This window comes from Drosophila ananassae, chromosome 2R, assembly GCF_017639315.1.
Source record: "Drosophila ananassae strain 14024-0371.13 chromosome 2R, ASM1763931v2, whole genome shotgun sequence".
Lineage (NCBI taxonomy): Eukaryota > Metazoa > Arthropoda > Insecta > Diptera > Drosophilidae > Drosophila > Drosophila ananassae.
The window spans coordinates 15557331-15577454 of NC_057928.1; the positions used below are offsets into that span (position 1 = coordinate 15557331).

Genomic DNA, 20124 nt, shown 5'->3' on the forward strand with positions numbered 1-20124 from the left:
AAAGAATATATATTTAAGTTGTGATTTGATTAAAGCATGACCAATTATTTGTAGGGTGAAGCAGGGTAGTATCTTTATTTAAACCTCAAAGCTATACAAATTTATAAATAAAGAAAATCATAAATAAGATAATTCAATTTTATAAACATTTCCAGGATGATTTATCTTTATTGAATTATTTAAGCCTGAGCCCCCAAGCGTCCATGCCACTTGGCTCCAAAATTTGAATAAGCCCGCCCCTTTGCTACCGAATCGAAAACTTTCACAGCGTATAAGATGGCTTTATTAGCGTAGAAGACCGTTCTCGTCACACTCTCAGCCCCAAAAGCTTCAGTCTTGGCCAAAACGCTGTGCGGTTTAAGCCGAAAGTTGATCTTAGTTTCGGGCGGCTGTGTTATTGTTGTGTCTGTGATACGATGTGCATCGAGATTTTGCGGCACAAGAAGAAGGTGTTGCTGCTGCTACTGCTGACGGTTGCCGGCAGCATTATCTTCTACTTGTACACTTTGAGGCTGGAGCGGGATAATGCCTCGGCGACGTCAACGTCCACGACATCGCGACTAGAGCGGGAGATAAGCGACCTGCAGGCGTTGTTCGAGTCCAAAGTGGTGCCCCAGCTGGGAGATTTGGGGCGACCGGCGAGGAGGAACTGGACGGCGGGGGAGCGCCAGGCCATGGCCCAGAGCATGCGGGGAGTGGGCTTCAACAGCTGGCTCTCGCAGCGCATCTCTTCGGAGCGCTCGCTCTACGACATGCGGCATCGCAGGTGAGTCCGGAAGAGAGTGTCTTCAAGAGCTTGGAATGTGACGCTATCGGTGGGCGGTATAAGAGTGAGCTTCACTGGGCTTCTCTCTTCTAAAAGTGGGGGCTATAATGTTTGTTAATTTTCAAATTATAGTAGAGTAGATTTAATTGAATCAAAAGTAAAAAGAGTTAGTTAATCTATGCACTTTATTATGTGGTCTAACTAAGATCCCACAAAATTTTCCTCTCAAAACCTATGAAAAGAATATACTCGTACATCTTCGGATTAAAACTATCTAATTAAGCATCTCTATTACGCGAATATCTCTGAATTTTACGGTCTTACCATCCCATAGTTGCAAAAAGCTTGAGTACTCCCTGGAAAAGCTTCCATCGGTGAGCGTGGTGATAACTTATCACGACGAGGAGGCGAGCGTTCTGCTCCGGACCCTGAGCAGCCTCCGGAATCGGACGCCTATACTCCTCCTCCGGGAGATCATCCTGGTGGACGATGGCAGCACCAATGTGGACCCGAAGCTGAGTGACTTCCTGCAGATCAAGTTCCTCAACATGGTCAAGCACCACCGACTTGACACCCAGGTGGGTCTGATGAAGGCTCGAGTTACCGGAGCCCAACTCGCCTTGGCGGATGTCCTTGTTTTTCTGGACTCGCACGTCGAGGTGACCCAGGGCTGGCTGGAGCCACTCATTGCCCCCATTTTGCAAAATAATAGGACCTGTACTACACCGATCATAGACACGATCGACTATGATAACTTCGCCTACCGGAGGGGCAAGCCATCCAGGGGCTTCTTCAACTGGGAGTTCAACTACATACAACTTCCGTTGCTCAAGGAGGAGGCAGTGGCCTTGCCAGCACCCCACAAGAATCCCATCATGAATGGAGGTCTCTTCGCCATTGGAAGGCAGTGGTTTTTCGATCTCGGTGGCTACGACAAGGGTCTGAAAATCTGGGGAGCCGAGCAGTTCGAACTGAGCCTGAAGATCTGGTTGTGCGGAGGAAGTATTCTGGAAGTGCCCTGCTCTCGTGTGGGTCACCTCTACAGGGATCCAAACTTCCACATCCACTATACGCACCAGAATAAGGAGTCTGAGAAGAAGGTTATTTCGAGAGTAAGTGTAGATGGGAAGATTCATAGAGACATTATTTAATTTTGATATTTTCCAGAACTACCGTCGGGTTGCTGAGGTGTGGTTGGATGATTACAAGGACAAGTTATTCGAGAAAATGCCCCACCTAACCGTCATCCAGGTGGGCAGCTTGACTGAAGAGAAGGCTTTGAAAAAGCGACTGCACTGCAAACCCTTCAAGTGGTTTCTCGACCAACTTGGCAAGGATTTCCTTAATCTTTATCCTGTGGTGGAACCAGTAGATTTTGCCTTTGGGGTTTTGCAGAGTCTGGCTTCCCCCAAACTCTGTCTCGATCGATCGGAAGGTAAGCCCGGACAACCCAAGCTAAGTGAATGCCCTGATGACCATACCTTCCCCGAATCGGAACTGAAATGGACCCTTACCAATCACCGGGAGCTGCGTTCGGGACCCGTGTGCCTGGAGAAGCGCAATCAACAGGGAGATATTTATGTGTTTCAGTGCCACGGCCAGATGGGCAACCAGTTTTGGTCCTTGAACACAACTAGCCAACAGGTGGTCCATGGCCAGATGGGGAGCTCAAGGCGCTGCCTCGAGATCCAGCCGGACGCCAAAGGAGTGACCACACGAAAATGCGATTCAAATAATGCCAAGCAACGCTGGAAATTCGGCTACAAGAACAATCATAGACTTCAGCATTTTTGGGATAATGTTAAGACAAGCTAATTTTTGTGATAGTGTTTAATTTTTTATTGTTAAGAAATTCATCTTGCCATTATATAGGTTTGTCAGTAAGTTTATTTGACTGAGATACCTTTTTTGCATCTGACTTTGTAGATAACTTTCCAATATTAACAGTTTTAAGATTCCAACAACAACTCGACATCATACAAAAGTTTAGATGTTTGTGGCTCCACTATGGAGCTTCGAATGGGAGCTCCGAAAATTCGAACAATATATGCTAAATAATACAAGTCGTATATAAAGCGTATTTCATCCAAGGGAAGGGAAACTAATTTTATGGACATAGGTATTTGATTCTGAAAAGTAAGATATTTATTATAAGTGTATAAAGGACTTTGTTATTAACTTACATCCTTTACTGGATAATATGAGTTATCTAAAAAATCTTTGTGATCGCTCATGGATTCGTTTAATTTGCTCCCCAGATGTATTTTCGAGTCGAATGGTAAAAATCGGTGTCCTAGCTGCTCATCGCGACTATCGCCATCTATAACATTGACATTCCCGAGACATCGGCCCAGTTCCTCGGTGGCTTTATCGCCTCTTTCCTGAGAAGTGCAAATACTTTCGTTGGGCAGGGCTTCCAGGACAAAACGTTTGAGGGACGCAGCACTAAACAATATTCCACTCTTTTCGTACATATAGGGCTAGAAAAATAGAGTTAACCGGTAATTCGAACTAAAAAGTACGGAACCTAACTTACCAAACTATTGGAGTCCTTCATTTTGCAGCCAAAATAAATGAGTTCATTGTGGCTGTAGGGTTTTACCATTTCCCGGAGGTTCTCCACCATTACAAAACTGCACAAATAGGGAGAACCACATTATTCTTGCAGTGTAGATGCCTTCCATTCTTACTTGTCATCTTTGGCGTAAAGAAACCAATCTCCCTGATGGAAATGATAGTTGTGGACGTACTCCAGATGAGCCCGTAATAGATGCCACTTGTCGTACAAACCCGGGAACACCGCCGGCTCCAGAATGTTGTGGACATTGTCGCTGACAAATAGAAAGTGATCACAGTGCTGGGCCCAGGTTCGATGGACGTGAATCCCTGCGTAGTCATGGCGGTACTTAAAGCAGGTAATTATGCAAAAAATTCGAGGCGGTGGGGCAGTGCTTGCTATCGACAGACCCGAGAGCCGGGAGTCCATCTTAACCTTTAGGTGCAGCATCAGCAGGACACAAATGGTGCCGAGGAGCAGCAGAGAGATCCCCTTGCAGGGACTGACCCTTTTCATGCTACCCAGGAAGAGGCGTCGCGTGTTGAATAGCCGTGGCATTATGCAACTACTTCCACTTCCAGCTGCGGTTTAGATAATTCAGGTGTCGGCAATGGTGGTGCTGCTGGGTGGTTCGTCGACAATTTAATTATATTGAGTGCTTTGTCTGAATACAGTGCCTTTTGCTCGCTTTGCCACCGCCTGATTGGACTCGCCGCATACAAATTGCCTTTTTCAATTAGAATTATTAACCCACCTGACGACGACGACGAAGGCATCGAAGACGTTTTGCCATCGCCTTTCAATGCCGATAGTGGCAGGGGAGTTGATGCACAGTTTTGCAGTAGAAACTGGGGAAGTGACACGAGCAGAGTCCCAATTCCATTTCGGGAATGGAAAGCCCATCAAACGGAAATTAAATGGCCAAATTCAAAGGGTTGGTCAGACAAGTAAAAAGGAAATCCTGGACTTTGTAAGTTGCAATAAAAGATGCCTTTTTGGGAACTATAAACTTTAGAAAAATGGAATTCCTCACTTACTTTCATAAAGTGTAGAGTCGGAGGCACGAATGCATATTCCAGTATCGATTATTTAGTTATCTCATCCCACAAATACAAATTTCGGTTTATCTCTGGGCCATGTTATGACACATTTTATGATAGTTAAGGCCACAACTTTGTATGGGTTGGAAACACGTTTCCAGATTTGCATAGATACTCGTATGGAATCTATTTTTGGATTTCCCAGCAACAAAAAACGGACAAGCATCACATTTAAACGAAAAAACATATTTCAATCGATTGTGTCTATTGTTGCAAAAACAAAGATACGCTTACGTATAGATTTCAATAATCACATGTGAGCAAATACACTTTCATGTGAAACTGTCCCCAGAAACATAAGAAGACCCGGGACCTGTGCATTAATGTCTCAGTTTACGTGATCAAGTTACCACACGAGACGGCAACTAACAGGTAACAATGTGGCCCACACATGATTAAGGTTACAGGAAGCAGGCAAAAGTGCAATATTGCATTCACATACGGATATGTTTCCTCTCCATCTCCATCTCCATCTCCCAGACATGATGCAACAATGACACTTTGCAGTTGCAGTTCCAGTACCAGGCCACAAAATAAAAGGGAAAAAACGAAGGGAAAACGGAAGTAATTTTGCAGACAAAAGGGCTTTGGGAAAATTGAGACTTCAGGCTCAGACGACAGATTCATTGATGAACACGTTTATCCTCCCCCTTTTCCCATCCATCCCATCCATACGTATATGAAATGAATTATGTAGGCTAGTCCTGGGGTACTTCAAATTACTGGGAAGTACTCCTCCTGAAATTGAATCATCAGCGACAGCTGCCCGAGGTGAGTCCTTTATTGGGGCTGAAATTCTACAGAGTTTGGCAAGAACTGCCCAAAGATTCTCATTTTGTAAACAAAATAATAGTAATCATACATTTCAGGCGGATATTGAACTCTAAATGATATGGCTCGACTGGAGAGGGGAACTGTTTCCTGACAATGAGAAAGTAATGTTAATAAAGAAAATATTATTTTAGGTATTTGGCTTACCTCTTCGACTTTCTTGAAACTTAAATTCTTCAGCCATGGTATAAAACTATAGCCTTCTATAAAATGGTAGTCCATGGGAATTGGCGAAAAGGTCTCGTGTCCCAGTTCATCCCGACAGTCCACGGTGGTGACATTCATATAGCTCAGACACCTTTGTAGCTCCACATCCTCCGTAAATCCTTCCATGTGCACGCAGTGTTCATTTTGGAGGTCCTTAGACAAGTCAGTATACCTCTTCAAGGCTTCATGACTTAAAACATACCCGCTTTTGAAAAATATAAAAGGCTATAGAAGAATTATATGGGAACTTATAGATGTTAGATTAATTTGAATAACAAACCTCATGAGTGTAGATATTCTCCAGTTCGTAGCCAAAGTAAATCGGTTGGGAGGGTAAATATTTTTTGTGATCAATCATATATCTGAGATTCTCCAGAACTACGAAACTGTGAACAAAAAGGCACTTAAAACCCAGGCAGAAATTTTCTTTTATGCCAACTAGAGTCTCTCATTCGTCATTCAAGTCGCAAAATCGTGCATATCAATAAAAATCCATCTTTGATCTGCTGTTTGCATACAAACACTCCGGACAAATATGTACAAATGTTATGTGGCTGGCGGTATGGGTATATGGATGTTTGAAAAAAGTTGAATAAGCGTAGAGCGAAAGGTAAACAATTGCCATTTAGAAGAAAACCGTGTCAACAACATGGCAAGATCCGTTTTTGAATGAATTGTAGACACGCAAAGCAAACAAAGTCCAAGTTCAAGCCGCAAATGTGCGGCGTAAACATCTCTGGCCAAAATAAAATCGAAAACAAAAATATGGAAGAACATAAACATTTTTGGGTTTTTTTTTGTTCATTATTTAGTTTTTTATTTGCCAAACAACCGGACCAAGATACCAGTAATTGTTGATAATTTTTATGCGATGAAGTGCTATATTCTCGGCTGACGTATATATTTTTTTGAGAGCCATAAACGTCACAGTGACAGAAGCCTTTGATGTATTAATTTCTCACCGTGATCCAAGATGCTCAGGCTCCTAATCCACAATTAAAAACTTTTAAGTTTTTCTACACCAAAGCAAAAGTTGGGTCATAAAACTACCAGTTTTAATGACTGTTACCAAAGTTATAAAGACTAAATTGCCGGTCAACGACCACCACGCGAAGTATCTGTCGCTAAGTCGAGTTATCAAGTCATTTCAAAGTCGATTTAGCCGGGAATGAATATTCCAATTTTCATTCAATTGATTTCGTAATACTTCATGGCTCTGGGTGTTGACAACAAACTCAATAAATTTCCAATTATGTATGACGACATAAATTAAGAAAAAAAGCTGTTTCTATGGACAGCTCCATTGACCTCTGGGGCACGCACTTTTTTCTCAATGATCTGTTGGGAAAAAAATTATTGATAATGAGCTCTAATCAAAGGCATTACGATTAAAAAATCGGATCTCGGAGTAGTCATTAGCTGGGTAATTGTAAACATAAATAAATAAATCAATTAAATTGCTTATTTGCGAAATGCGCAAATCTCAAAACATTGATAAGCCCCGATCGCCAATAAGTTCATTTGTAAAGACGAATGTCAGCGACACCATCTGACCCATATTTGATGGATTTTGATTGACGCATATGTTTTTTGAATTTCTTGTATTTGTTTTGGATTATTTATTCTACTAATCTGATTTCAGAGGGCCCTTTGGTGGAAACCCTTTTTGTAAATCGAAATGAACTTATCTGCTTAATCTAACACAAACTATGCTAATGGATTGACGTACACCGTGAATGAAAATCCATGGGAAAATTTTCATTTCCAATTTCGAAAAGAAAATTTGTACCAATTATGAAAGCAAACCTCCCCGGAGAGCAATCAAGTGACACAGCGACACTGAGGGAAAACGGGAGCGATACTGGAGGTGGGGCAACAGCACCATTGTGTGCCCCTACAAAGGCCAGATAAACTACCGCCTTTAGATACTCGCACTTCCTTCAACCTCCGATAAAGGAAACTCTCTGTGGGCCAAACCACAAAAGGAAGTCGGGGCGGTGCGGAGGAAAAATCGAACTACAATGGAAGAAGAATGGAACGGAACCGACTGGGAACCTAAACGGGAACATCGGAAAATAAAAAAAGAATATATATAAGATGAAAACGCCAACTCGAACCCAAACTCAAGCGCAAACAAACACCGCCGAAGGCTGACTGATAACTTTATCAATGAAAGAAGTCAAAATATGTTGAGCGCGGCGGCCACCGAACTCAGGGCTCATAAAAATAAACAACAAGAATGAAGAGAAATAATGCACTGCCATCAATAAATCACTGAGAAAAGTATTCTTATTGAAAATGTATTTCTTATAAATTTGTAAATAATTTTAGAGTGAAGTGAGTTATTGAAGAAATGTTAGGAATTCTTCTGAAAAACCTCTTAAAGTATTCTATAAAGATTTTTTTCTTAGTGCATTAAAGAGTAAGAATCGAATATTTTGATTGCCATAACAATAAGCAAGCGATAAAACTAAAATGACAAGGAGCGCTCATCGGCAATTTATGGCTGTTTAGAGCAATTCATTTTAAGTTATGGTCTGGAGAATGATATAAAGGGTCTTACTTGTAGTCCTCCGCCCGGAGGAACCAATCGGCCTTGTCCCCAAACATCTGGAAAGCGTGTATTAGGCCCTTATGGACCAGGGTCCACGTATCCGTAGAATTCGCCACGGGCACGTAGGGTTCCAGTTCACCGTCCACATCGCCGCTCACAAAAAGCAAAACATTACAATGCTTTCCCCAAGTCCGTTTCACATACTTTGCCGAATTGGGGTTTTTGTAATTATAGGGTATCATGCACAGTATTCTGATCTCATCATAAATAGATTTTTGTTCACTTCTCTTAGTATTTTCTTCTTGAATTGCTCGAATATTAAAATTAAGTGTAATTACCAAAAATAATATTAAAGCAAGGAACACCCACAAATAGACACGTTTAGGGGAAGTCATTGCTTCAAACTGAATTAAAAATTTATCTTACTTCCCACAATGAGAATATTCATTTTTAGATAAGAAATTTATCGGTTTTTGGCGATTCAAGGAGGTTTAACCCTATAACTTTCCGGGGGTCTCATGTGCACCCAAGCGTGGAGTTATAAAATAATACGGAAGCGTTTTTCCCCAACCGGTTAAGCGGAATCTGAAGGAGGAGAGACAGTTCCTACAATTAAACATTGATTAGGTTTTTAATTTCTTTGGAAAAAAAAAAAAGAATCTTGATTATGTGGCTGTTTTAATTTAGCGACACTCATTAAGTGAAGTACGACTGAATGGCTCGTTGATTGCAGCCAACAATTTAAATTGTTAATTAAAATATTTGTTTAGCCGACTGCGTGTTAACCTGATTCGTTTTGCGAATTAAGGCCAATTACATGATTGGTTAGCCGCCGAGAGGCAAATTTTCGATAAGATTACCGATTGAGGTTTCATTACATTTTGGTAATCCAATTGGGGGTTCGGGGAATAATGGGCCAGATTTATGCAACAATTACATTATTAGCCATCTGACAAATGGCTGGCAATTAAAGTGCATCGGAGTAAAGGGTCATAAAACATAAATGGTTCTTCTTTCCAATGAAATAGGAATAATAAAATAAGAGAAGATCCAACAACCTGCTGCTTCAAATCTCGTACAAGCCAAAACAAACATTAAGTTACAAAATAAAATCTTTGGCCCATAAAATTAAACCGCAGCCAAATACGCAGAACAGTCTAAAGGGGGGAAAAAAGAAAAAGAAACAAAAACCGGGCTAATCTCGTGGCGCGAGCTTATCAGGAAAAACAAACCTGCAGCAACCTACTTTATATGTATCTGTATCTTTGTCTGCATCTGCATCTGCGTTACCGCTGTGCGCACCCAATCCCCTTACCAAATCCCATTCGAAGTCCCGGGCCCAGTTCCAATCCCAATCCCAATTCCAAATCCAAGTCCCCCCCACTGCTACTGCTGATGCTGCACTCTTGATGTGGCAAGATAGGAACAGTTAGCGCATCGCAGTTAACTCGTTCGTTCGGGCGTCGTAGTTTTTCCTCTTGGATTTTACGAGCTGGATACAGTATCTTGCAGCATGCCCATAACTTTGAGTCATACAACTTTTATTTGCATTTTTATTTGTTTTTCTTTTGCTCCTCACCGACCGACCGTCTTCCAGGAACACTCCAACTTTTTTTTTATTTATTTTTATGAAGATAGAATTTAATTTTGATTTTTCTTTTGTAAGGTAAAATATGCATATTTTTACTGAGATTTTGCATAAAACTTTACCACTTGAGATTGTAGTTTGTTGGACCTTTGAACTACTAATTCAATCAAAAATTGCCTTTTCATTTCCCAATCAAAGCCAAGCCCAAAACACTTTGGACCAGGTCAAGATACTAGATACTAGAATTTATATCTGCAAGCTGTTTGTAACACACCAGGCTCTCAGAACTCTTGTCCTGCTTCTGACCATGAACGCTTTTAATTTCTGTTTCTATTTTTTATCTACGACGTTGCATTAAAGCTTATACTAAAGGTTTTTGGTAAATATTTTCTGAAGAGCCGCATTCTCACTCGTCGTATTACAGAAGTAAACACATCAAGTTACTAAATATTTTCTCAGTTAATCCTTATATTTGTGTGCTTTTTATAAACGTGAATATATTAACCTTTGTATTGTAATAAATTAAAACTAAATACTTTTAAGAGAGATGCTTTATTGAAGATTAAACTGCTGTAAGCAAACAATTTCAAGGAAGTGCTCATACATTAATAATAATAAATATTTCTTAATAACTTAATGCCTATGGTCTCCAGTAATCCACCTTGAAAAGTAAAATAATTTTAAATAAGCTTTGGTTTTTAGGTCAGCAGGCTTAAATCAATAATTAAATATTGGTTTATTAGTATTTACCGCACCGGTTTAATATTTAACACCGATTTAAATATTTATTGTCATTCTTGTCTACGTGACTCGAGGCTAAAATCGATTTTAATAAATTTTTTTTTGTTTTCGGGTATAAAAATAAATATACGTTTTTATGGCGCGTTTTGTTTTTGTTTGCTTTAATAAAAGTATTTATAGAAACGCATTTGGTATCGAAGAGAAGGCTGGCTTGCCAATTTTTACTTTTATTTATTTTAATTTTAATTTTTGTTTTGGTTTTGGTTTTAGCCGTCTGCACAAAAAAGTGGGTCAAATGTTGCGTATGACGTTGTCGTGGCTGCGGTTTTGCGCCAACGGCTCTTGACCAACCGGTTTCGATTTCAAACATCGGCGGCTGGTCGTCTGAGTTTGGAGTTTGGATGCCTGTAGTGCCAGTATCTTCCAGATACAACTTCCAGCATTAGCATCAGCCTGAGCTTGAGCTTCGGTTCGAGTATGAGCCACAAATTTGGCGCTTAATTGAAAATTCATTCAGCTAAGTCCGCGTGTTGTGAGGACCCATAAACGTGGGTTAATGTGCATTTTATTAATAAATTGTTCGTTTCATTAGCTCTGGGGTTAAGCCGTGAGTGTGCCTTCTGCTATCTCTGCCCTGTGCCCAACAACATCCAACCTGTAACTTTCACCCATGCAGAGAGAAAAATTTTTTATTGGAGAAAATGATTTGAAAATATAAGATCTAGGGATTTTTTAATATTATATTATATTACTTTATATTATCTATATTATATTATATTACTCCTTTTAATTTTTAACTAAAAATTATGTTTTTTTTGATTTTAGAAAACGCTCATAAAAGAATATCTTATATATGCTGTATCGCTTTAGCTCCTCACTGTATTTTAGCTAAAACTATTTCACTCTTTTTTGTAAAAAAATTATATATATTTTTTACTCTGCAACTGCATTTTCAATGGATGGTTTTTTAATAAATTGCCCTTTGGATGCGCTTTCTCGCTGTCGATGGGATTTGCATCCCGAGCTAATTATGTTGTTTATGTTGTATAATATTTTGATGTGCTGTGCGATCTACACATGTTTTCATGGTTGGAGCCGTAAAAACCGGCCATGCAAATGCTAATGAAAATAGAAAAAAGTTCATAAAAATAAAAATGAAATTGCTGTGGAGCCGTGACTCCGGCCGTCAAGGTGAAAGCATAAACAAATGAAAACATTTGCAAGCATTGCAACTGGAAAAATGGCAAAATTGCAGAAACTGGCAATTTTCTTTCATAACCGATTAGGCTTTAGCAATTGCCTGGCATTAGCAATTAGCACGCAAAACATAAAACCCGATACTAAAACTCATTAACAGCAATTTTAAGTATCCACCGGGAGTATTGTGTTTGTACTGCCCCGTAATGGAAGTGATGGAATAACTGGGTGTGGAGCCCCGTAAGAGGTAGTTCTGTTGAGTAATCCAGTATCCAGAACTGAGGCTACAAGTATTTAAAAAAAAAAGTTTTCTTTGGCTCGAAACTTTTGGAGATTTGGCGGCGAACGTGAGCGGATTGGTAATGTTTTCGGACACGCGTTACCCGGAATTTCTCGAGATTTCTAATTTAACGATTTGCACACATTGTGGCAACTACAGCGACTTTGCTTTGGCCAGGCCTGTTCTATTTGTGGGCCCAAAACGGAGAGCACGACCGTAGATCATTTGCAGGGATTTGTGAAAGCCTGGCTTTAAATATTTATAGATTCTAGACGCGCGTTACAGTAAGCATGATAGGCGTCACATGGGGGGATATGTCATAACCTGTCATATAAACTATGGGTGATCGTAAATTACACCGCAATCGCAATTAATAAAGATTGTTTTTGCATAAGTATTTCCCACCGATATGCTAATGTCTTTTCTGTCACCTCAAGAGGTTCTTCCCCCAGAAATCTCGCATACCCATGCACCCATTTCAATGAACCACGATCCCCGATCCCCTATCGCCCATAGTCATAAGATAAATTGCCTTTACGGCGCTCCCGTATATGCGATTTATTCGCATTATCACCTGTGGATTTCTAGTTATTTGCTTACCTATTCAATTGGCATACAATAATAATAATAACAATAACGACGAGGCACGGAAATAGCAAAATAGCAACTGCAACCGGCAATCTATGAACACAACAATAACGATTAAAATATATAAACGATGATAAAGAATAGAGCACACTGGGAAATATATTTCCATTGAAATAATTTCATTTGTTAATGTCAATTGGCTATGATAATAAGCTGGTATTGCTAGTGTTTCAACTTGGCACTAAGTGAAAAAAATTTAAAACACTATCCAGGTGAGACCCGAGACCTACCACAACCCATATTGTCTTTGGTCTTGGCCACGTTTTCCTGGGAGTCACAGTCACGTCCACTGCCGCGTGCACAGAACCGATGGAAAACAGTATTTGAGATCATTTATTATGTCCATTGTCTCTATAGAAGCGATTTGCATAGCTACACATGGACTTACAACTGGCTTATCAATTCGAAATTACAATTGCACAAATGCTATGTGCCCAGAAGTAGTAGTGACTGGTTCTGTTGCACGTCCTCAGCTCAATGTCAAATCAAACTGTCTCTATCTGTCTATCCATCTACCCATCTATCTATCTATCTATCTGAAACAGCGTTAGCTATCTCAATCTGGTGGGTTGTTGTGCTCTGGCATTTGCCTCGGAAGCTGCGAGCTATTTATATAAAGGACATGGCCAAAGGATATGCATGCCATCTGTTCCCCGACGTCAATCAAAGCACTAGCTGTGGCATCAATGAATCAATTGCAATGTCTGCTGATTGATGGGAAAATAATAATCAAACTGAACCGATAAACCCTCAAACAGCTGAAGTATCTCTCCCTAAGTAACACTCTTAGTCTTGGTTTTGGATTTAATTTGTTATGTATAATTTATTAATTAGTTTGTGGCCTACTTATGTCTAATAACAATATGTGTTGCTTCTCTTAAATTCCTTAAGTACCGGATATAATGTCATTAAGTACAATCCGAGAAGTCTGTATCAGTAACGTTATCGTCTTTTTGATAATCACAGCGCTTAGTTTAGTTGCAGCAGCATGCATGAAGAATGAATGGAGAAAAATATCACAGAGCTCAGTTAATTGGGTTGGCTATCCACGAGATACAATGCGTAAGCGTAGCTTCGACACAGATCCCCCGATGGCATTTACCGCTTGACATCGTCTTTCACCTGGCTGTCTTTCGATTTCGATTTCTTTTTCTCGTCGACGGTCTTGTAGGTGCTGCCGAATACCTCCGAATAACTGGGCACAATTGGCATCATCACATAACTTGGCTTAATCGCCTCGCATGTGGGCGTTTGAACTGTTGCTGTTGCTGTGCCTGTTGTTGCTGCTGCTGTTGTAGGTGTTGCTGTTGTAACTGTTGATGTTGCTGCCGTGGCCGGGAGTAGCGGCATGGTTGCCTCGCACAACAAAGGTGACTGTGGCACAGCCGCACTTTCCACTGCTGCCTGCTGCCCTGCCGGCAAATCCAAATTACCCCGCTCTTGCCTATTGAACACACTGAACACACTCGGATACACAATCAGGCACTGAGATTGTGGTGTTTTCTGCAACAGCTCCAGGGCCGCCTCGTAGCTGGGCAGCCCAGATACCAGAGTGTACTCCGGCACTGGGTCTTCCGTCTCCGGATGCAGCTTCAGCGCCTCAATATCCACAATGGTACACTGCGTCGAGTTGGTTGCATTGTTGCGATCTAAAATAAAAAAACAAAGAGAATTATTAGCTATTCGGTGCTGATTGTGGAAGGGGTGGAAGTGGGGTGAGATTAATAAAGACCTCGACCTAGTTTTAATTTGTTTATTTTTCTATTTGCCAGATTTCATTGTCATTAACTTGTTTAAACATTTTCTCTTGATCGCGTTCTGGCTTGTAATTACCTTGGCCCAGCTTTCGAGGCTTGGCTTTCGAGGCACTTAAATTTCACCTGAGCTCGTGCTTAATTCCATCAAGGTTTCTCACATATTAGTTGCAAGTTGGCCGTGGACATTTTGAAATTGATCTTGAACTTGGCATCAGTGCACGAATAACATTAGTTTTAACGACCAGATAAGATGGATCTATATGGCTCTCGGCCAGACACATATAAAGTGAATCATTGTGACGGGTAGTGACGGAGTTGGCCGAAAAAGATTTCCACTTCTAATGGCTTTTGAAATCATGTTCCATTTAGCCGGTAACCTAATTTCGGCCATAAAATGTTTTACGAGGGCACTCGGAGTTCGAGAATTAGGAATTTTTGCGTCTTCAATTGCCATGAATTATGACTAACTTGACCAAGTTCTTACGGCTAATCAGAAATAGCACTCGATAAGATTTTAATCTTTAATAACACAACACTCTACTCGATCCATTTGAAAATATTGATTCCTGAGACGAAATACTTACAATTGCGCTTCCAGGTGCGGAACTGGTGGTACAGGAAGCAGGAGCAGATGCAGAACACCATAGAGATGAGGATCAGGGTGAAGACGATTCCAATCCAGACCTCGTTCATGAACTTGTCGTACTCCAGCTGCTGCTGCTGCTGGTCGACACTGCTGCTGTCCAGCACCACCCGGTGGGTCAGGTCGAAATCCATGGCCTCCTCGCTGGAGTTCTTGGGTAGCTGGAGGCGATGCTTCAACTGAATGGAGCTGAGGATCTGGGCGCCGATTTGCTTCAGAAATTCACTGTTGGCCAGGGAGATCGTGGGCGTGGAGGCTTCTGCCGGAGGAGAACTCTTCCCGCTGTTCAGGATCTGTTGGGCCACTTCGCCGGCGGCGTACTGGTCGAAATGCAAATCATGCGAGAGCTCGTAGTTCAATGCGCGTGGCAGGCCCTCCATGGTTATCTTATATATTGCCTAATCTCTGAGTATCTGTATCTTTAGTAACTCCAGTAAGGCGATGGCGGTACACTTTCACTCGTATATCTGTATCTGTATCTTTTGCGGATTGTTCTTAATCTCGATTCTGTGCCGTTCGCACACGTCCGGCGACTTCTGAGTCCACAAACAAACTGATTCCGGCGATCAAACAGAGCGGTCTTCAAGCCATACCACTTTCCACTCAAAACAGAGTGAGCGACTGCCACAGAGAGAGAGCGAGTACGATCGCTTACCTGGCCAAGATGCGCTCAACGCCGGCCGATACTGTATCTGAGCTCACTCCTCTCCAGCTGCTCATTTGACGCTCGGCTACGCTCCACTGAGAACGTTCTCTCGCCGTGGAACGATCTTGTAATTCCCGGAGCGAGCAGATACAGATACAATGCCAGCTACAGATACAAATACGTCTTTCACAATAGCCTGGAATTATGGAACCATAATTGGCGTTACAAAGCGGCGCACATGTTGCTCAACGGAGAGCGTGAGAGGGGACCGAGATCGGAGTTCAGAATAAGGGGATCGGAGCTCTGAGTCCCGGGCATCGGGCATCGGGGAAGGGCGACCAGCCCAGAGCATCGATCTTCATTTCTCCGCTGGCTTCTTCGATTTCGTTTTGCAGCCGGGCTGGCAAATGACATATCTCCAGTTCCGTAACTCGTAACACTTGGAAAATCTTGTGTTAGTGTTGGGAAATATATTTGGGAAATTTTTAAAAATATTTTACACTGATTTTTAGTAATTTTAGTATGTATTTTAGAATTTGCTATAGGCTAGGCTATAAAAATATATATTATCTTCTGTTTAACAGGTTTTTCAGTAATATTTTTTTTAAAGCAATTGGTTTAAAAACTTAAGTTCAATATAATATTCTATAAATATATTAATTTTTTATACCTTTTGATAGACTTTTCCTGATTGTATCTACTATTACATATTTTAGTTTCCAAAAACTTTTATTCTCTGTGTACAGACCACTTCTCAAGTCCCTCCATTGTTCTTCAGGGGGAAAGAGAAATTATGGCTGGAGGATAATGTCTTTTTGGTAGTGTTGTTGTTGCTTTTGCGATTTCTGTTGTAGTAATTCTTTTCTTTTTCATTCGGTTTGGTGGAGTTTTAAATTACAGCTACGTGCAGATATCTTATTTCGGGCAGCAATTTTGTGGGCGACGCGATGATCACCTGGCTCTCGGTTGATCACTTTTTGGCGATAGCAGCAGGTAGGGTTAGGTACATACTCCCTGGGAACGCGAATGGGGGATTGGCCGTGGCAAGGAGTACCTCATAGATACAAAAGTTGACCATTTATGGGATGTGTAATTATAGGGATTCGTGTTGCAGTGGATAATCCTTGAAATCAAAGAGGTCCAGAGTTGGGTATGACATAATCTTGGGTAAGAATTAAGGCTGACAAGGATAAAAACTGAAAATGTTTTAAGCTATTCTTTGTTTCAACTAAAAACTATAATTTTTCAACTTTCTCTTGAGGCCAATAAATCAACTTAACTTTTAATAGACATCCCCTAGTAACCTAGCGCCCCTTGAAAATGAGTTGCCATTTTCCATTACGATCCCCTCTCGATAAAAATCACATAAATACAAGCACTCAAAACAAGCCGGGATAAGATCAGCATCCAGCATCCAGCACCCGCTGAAAGACGGAAAGAAGAATTTGTTTTCAACGAGATGTGGCAGTGTCTAAGATAAATCTTGTTGCAATTCACAAAGGGTTGCCTTCTCCTCTCGGGCTCTTGATGAGCTCATCGAAGAAATGAGCATTCCTTATCCCGATCGGCTAATCTGGCAAAGAAATGAATCAGCAGAAGAGTCTGGGGTCTTCTTCGGGATTAGCAAGATGCTGGACTTCGGCCCATTCAGGGCGGAGGAATTAGGCGGGTATTGCCCGCACCTCCTCCTCCCTTCCGCCTTTGGTATTTGCGGCTAACCCATATGGGCGAGGAAATGCCATTTTCTATATATCCGCCACACCAGAATGTCATCCCATTTATTTTACTTATTCCATTTACCTCTCAGGTATGCGGTTCTTTTGCAATCGACATCGCCGCCTGTCACAGACCGTGAGAAGAGACAATGGCAATTTAATTAAGCTGGCTAAGAAGAGCCAGCCCTTCCCTCCGTTCTTTTTTTCATTTCGGGGTAGCTCAGTAGCTTCTTGATGGTATGGTATCTTCGGGTTCACCATTGTGGTCTTGTCTTCGGGCCGCTTTCTTTTCCCATTTACCATTTTCCCATTTCTTTGCACGTCGGCTTAGTTGACCGACTTGGGCCAAGTAGCTTTAATTTAAGACCCTAATGAGCCATTTAGGCATTCTGGGCTTTGTGTCTTCAATGCCGACTACTGTGCGTCTCTCTGGCCCCTCCGAACAAAACTTAAATTAATGAGTCCACGGCCAGTTTGGTGTCTTCAGTCTTTAGTCTTTAGTCTTTGGTTTTTGGGGGCCTCTTTTCTTGAATGCGGGTGATGCTCGGATGCTGATAAAGCTGCTTAATTTTTCACTGACTCTGCTTTGCATAATGCAGCAGCACCACCATCTACGATTTTCTTGCATAGTTTATTAATTTTTCAAAAGCCATAGGCCATAGGTAGTCTCCCTGCTCCCCTCGGTCTCTTGTCAACCATTTCTGACACTAATAAATCGGCTTAAATTTGATCTTGAGCGGTGTATTTTGATTCCAATGCTTTTCTGGGGGCATACACTTTTTTGTAGCCCTGATTGCGACTGAATTTAGCTAGAAGCTGGACCCGAAGAGCCCTCCGATCGAGCCCCATAAGCCGCTTTCCGGGATTGATTTAAATGGAATGACTTTGATTATATAGGAAATGTGGCTCAGCAGCGGATCATTAGATGAATTGCTTCATAAACTAAGTTGACTGGATTTTATGTAATTTTGTTCTACATATAATACTCTATTTTTTTATTTAATAACTCGACTAGACAATGGTTAATGATTTGATTTTGCATTTATAAATAATGTATAGACTTCATGTTATTATTTCCCTGGTTTTAATTTATTGAATGAATTTCCTTATTGAAGAATATATTCGGAGGCAGTTGGTGTAATTAGAATCCCTGCAGGACTCCCTTGGAAACCCTTTGATATACAACCCGTACATCCTTTCCGCCTTAATTGAGTCATAAATTCAACCCTCGAATTTTGGCATCCTTCTAAAATTGAACTGATTTCCATATAATTACGGGACACAATGCTCTTCTCACTTTGTGTCTAATTGAGTGATCAGCAGCATTAGCAGTCCGATAGAGTGCGTCCCAGAATCCTAGAATCTAAAATCTGGAAACTGCAGAGTTTTCAGGACCCGGAGCCACCCGCGGGCTGGGGTCATAAAGTCATGACATCCTGCCGGGCAACTAGAAGCACTTGTTCTGCCTTGCACTCCGACTTTTTCTCACCCTGCCCGGGGCGCATTCTCTGGATACGGTATCTCTGCCTTTCCTTTCCTTTTTTTGAAGCTCAGCAAGACACAACGACTACCAACTGAGCTGTGACGCCGCCGGGGGGTGAAGGAGAAAATAAGAGTCATAGGAGCAGTCAGAGGAGTCATAGGAGTCCGGGACAGGCATGGCATGGCAGGGCCAGGTAATTGCTGCAGTTGTCGGGGGGCAGTGATGTGAAACATTTGTCATATGGACCGAAACCGAGACGTGCCGCTGCCATGGGAAAGTCCGTAGAAGAAGCCATCGCTCCTAGGTCCTCCTAGGTCTAATCTGTGATATAGGTCATGCAACCCTCAAGGTTCCGAGTAGGTTCCAAACTGCCAACTCGCAGCATTGCAGCATTCATTGTCTTTAGCTGCCTTTGTGTTTTCTTTTTTTTTTTTTTATGAATTCGTAGAAATTACGCGTGAGCATGCCGGGCCTCCTTACCCACATTCCTCATACAGATATTCTTAGGCCGTGTGGTAAGTAAAGTAGCTTGGGCCTATTATGCCATGTATCTGGTGGAACAAGTGCAGCGCTGAGTGCGCCTTTTATTCCGGCGCACAATTAAAAACGCAGTTGTGCATGGAGCTAGACAAAAAGGGACAAGTCTGGCTCAAGTTTAGTTGAGTCGTAGCTCTAAGTCCTCCCTCCAATCTAACACATAGTACACAGAACATACAACACCCACCCATTCAATGTCAATGAACCGCAGCTGTCACAGATACAGATACAGATACATAGGTAGAGATACAGAAACCCAGGGAGCGGAGCACTCCAAAGTTGTCCACCTTCTGACAACGTTGCCGTTGCTTGGATTTTTACTTTATTTGTTTATGGTTTTGCCGTCTGATTATCTTGGGCGCGTTTTAGTCTCAAGTTCGTTGCGCTTGGCCAACGCCCCTCCAAACACCCTACCTTCTCCACCTCTCTAACCAATCCATATCCATGAAGTACTTATGATGGTTATTTCAGTTTATTGTCGTCGTCGTCGCTTCGGACCCTGGTATAGGGCCCATCTTCTTTGCCCATCGACGGCTGTCAAAGTTTTTGGTTTTCTGTTGGTTTATCGCTCCAAAGGTTTTCCCTACAACAATTGATTGAACATTATTAGCACTCAAGCATAAATTTGTTCGACATTCTCGTCAGACTTACCTGGCTTTGTGGCGCTTTGCTTAGTTGGGGGGGAAAACCCGAAAACTTACACATGTAGATGACTCGATAAAGTCTGCGATCAGAGAACTTTTCACTGCAATCTGCTTAATAACACAAATTAATAGCTTTATTTAAATAAAACCATAAATAATCCCTTTATAATAGGTCGTCTTAATTATTTATAAATTAATTGCACCAAGCTTAATAAAAACTAATCTAACTA

General features: G+C 41.5%; 4 protein-coding genes across 4 annotated transcripts; 1 reads left to right on the forward strand and 3 right to left on the reverse strand.

Annotated features, from left to right (window-relative positions):
• The first annotated feature begins 120 nt into the window (after positions 1 to 120).
• LOC6506726 (polypeptide N-acetylgalactosaminyltransferase 8) lies at positions 121 to 2835 on the forward strand. Its single transcript, XM_001957318.4, has 3 exons — positions 121 to 766; positions 1101 to 1878; positions 1934 to 2835. Exons 1-3 carry the CDS (start codon positions 417 to 419, stop codon positions 2579 to 2581), a joined length of 1776 nt encoding a protein of 591 aa, XP_001957354.1. The 5' UTR covers positions 121 to 416; the 3' UTR covers positions 2582 to 2835.
• On the reverse strand, positions 2591 to 4083 carry LOC26513963 (glycoprotein-N-acetylgalactosamine 3-beta-galactosyltransferase 1). The gene is made up of 4 exons (XM_014910070.3): positions 3457 to 4083; positions 3303 to 3399; positions 2950 to 3246; positions 2591 to 2895 (listed from the first exon to the last, which is right to left on the reverse strand). Exons 1-4 carry the CDS (start codon positions 3879 to 3881, stop codon positions 2716 to 2718), a joined length of 999 nt encoding a protein of 332 aa, XP_014765556.1. The 5' UTR covers positions 3882 to 4083; the 3' UTR covers positions 2591 to 2715.
• Positions 4084 to 5186: 1103 nt separating this feature from the next.
• On the reverse strand, positions 5187 to 8438 carry LOC6493248 (glycoprotein-N-acetylgalactosamine 3-beta-galactosyltransferase 1). The gene is made up of 4 exons (XM_014908802.3): positions 8025 to 8438; positions 5742 to 5847; positions 5402 to 5686; positions 5187 to 5344 (listed from the first exon to the last, which is right to left on the reverse strand). Exons 1-4 carry the CDS (start codon positions 8408 to 8410, stop codon positions 5204 to 5206), a joined length of 918 nt encoding a protein of 305 aa, XP_014764288.2. The 5' UTR covers positions 8411 to 8438; the 3' UTR covers positions 5187 to 5203.
• Positions 8439 to 13261: 4823 nt separating this feature from the next.
• On the reverse strand, positions 13262 to 15448 carry LOC6493247 (protein commissureless 2). Its single transcript, XM_001957316.4, has 2 exons — positions 14811 to 15448; positions 13262 to 14118 (listed from the first exon to the last, which is right to left on the reverse strand). Exons 1-2 carry the CDS (start codon positions 15247 to 15249, stop codon positions 13568 to 13570), a joined length of 990 nt encoding a protein of 329 aa, XP_001957352.1. The 5' UTR covers positions 15250 to 15448; the 3' UTR covers positions 13262 to 13567.
• Positions 15449 to 20124: the final 4676 nt, after the last annotated feature.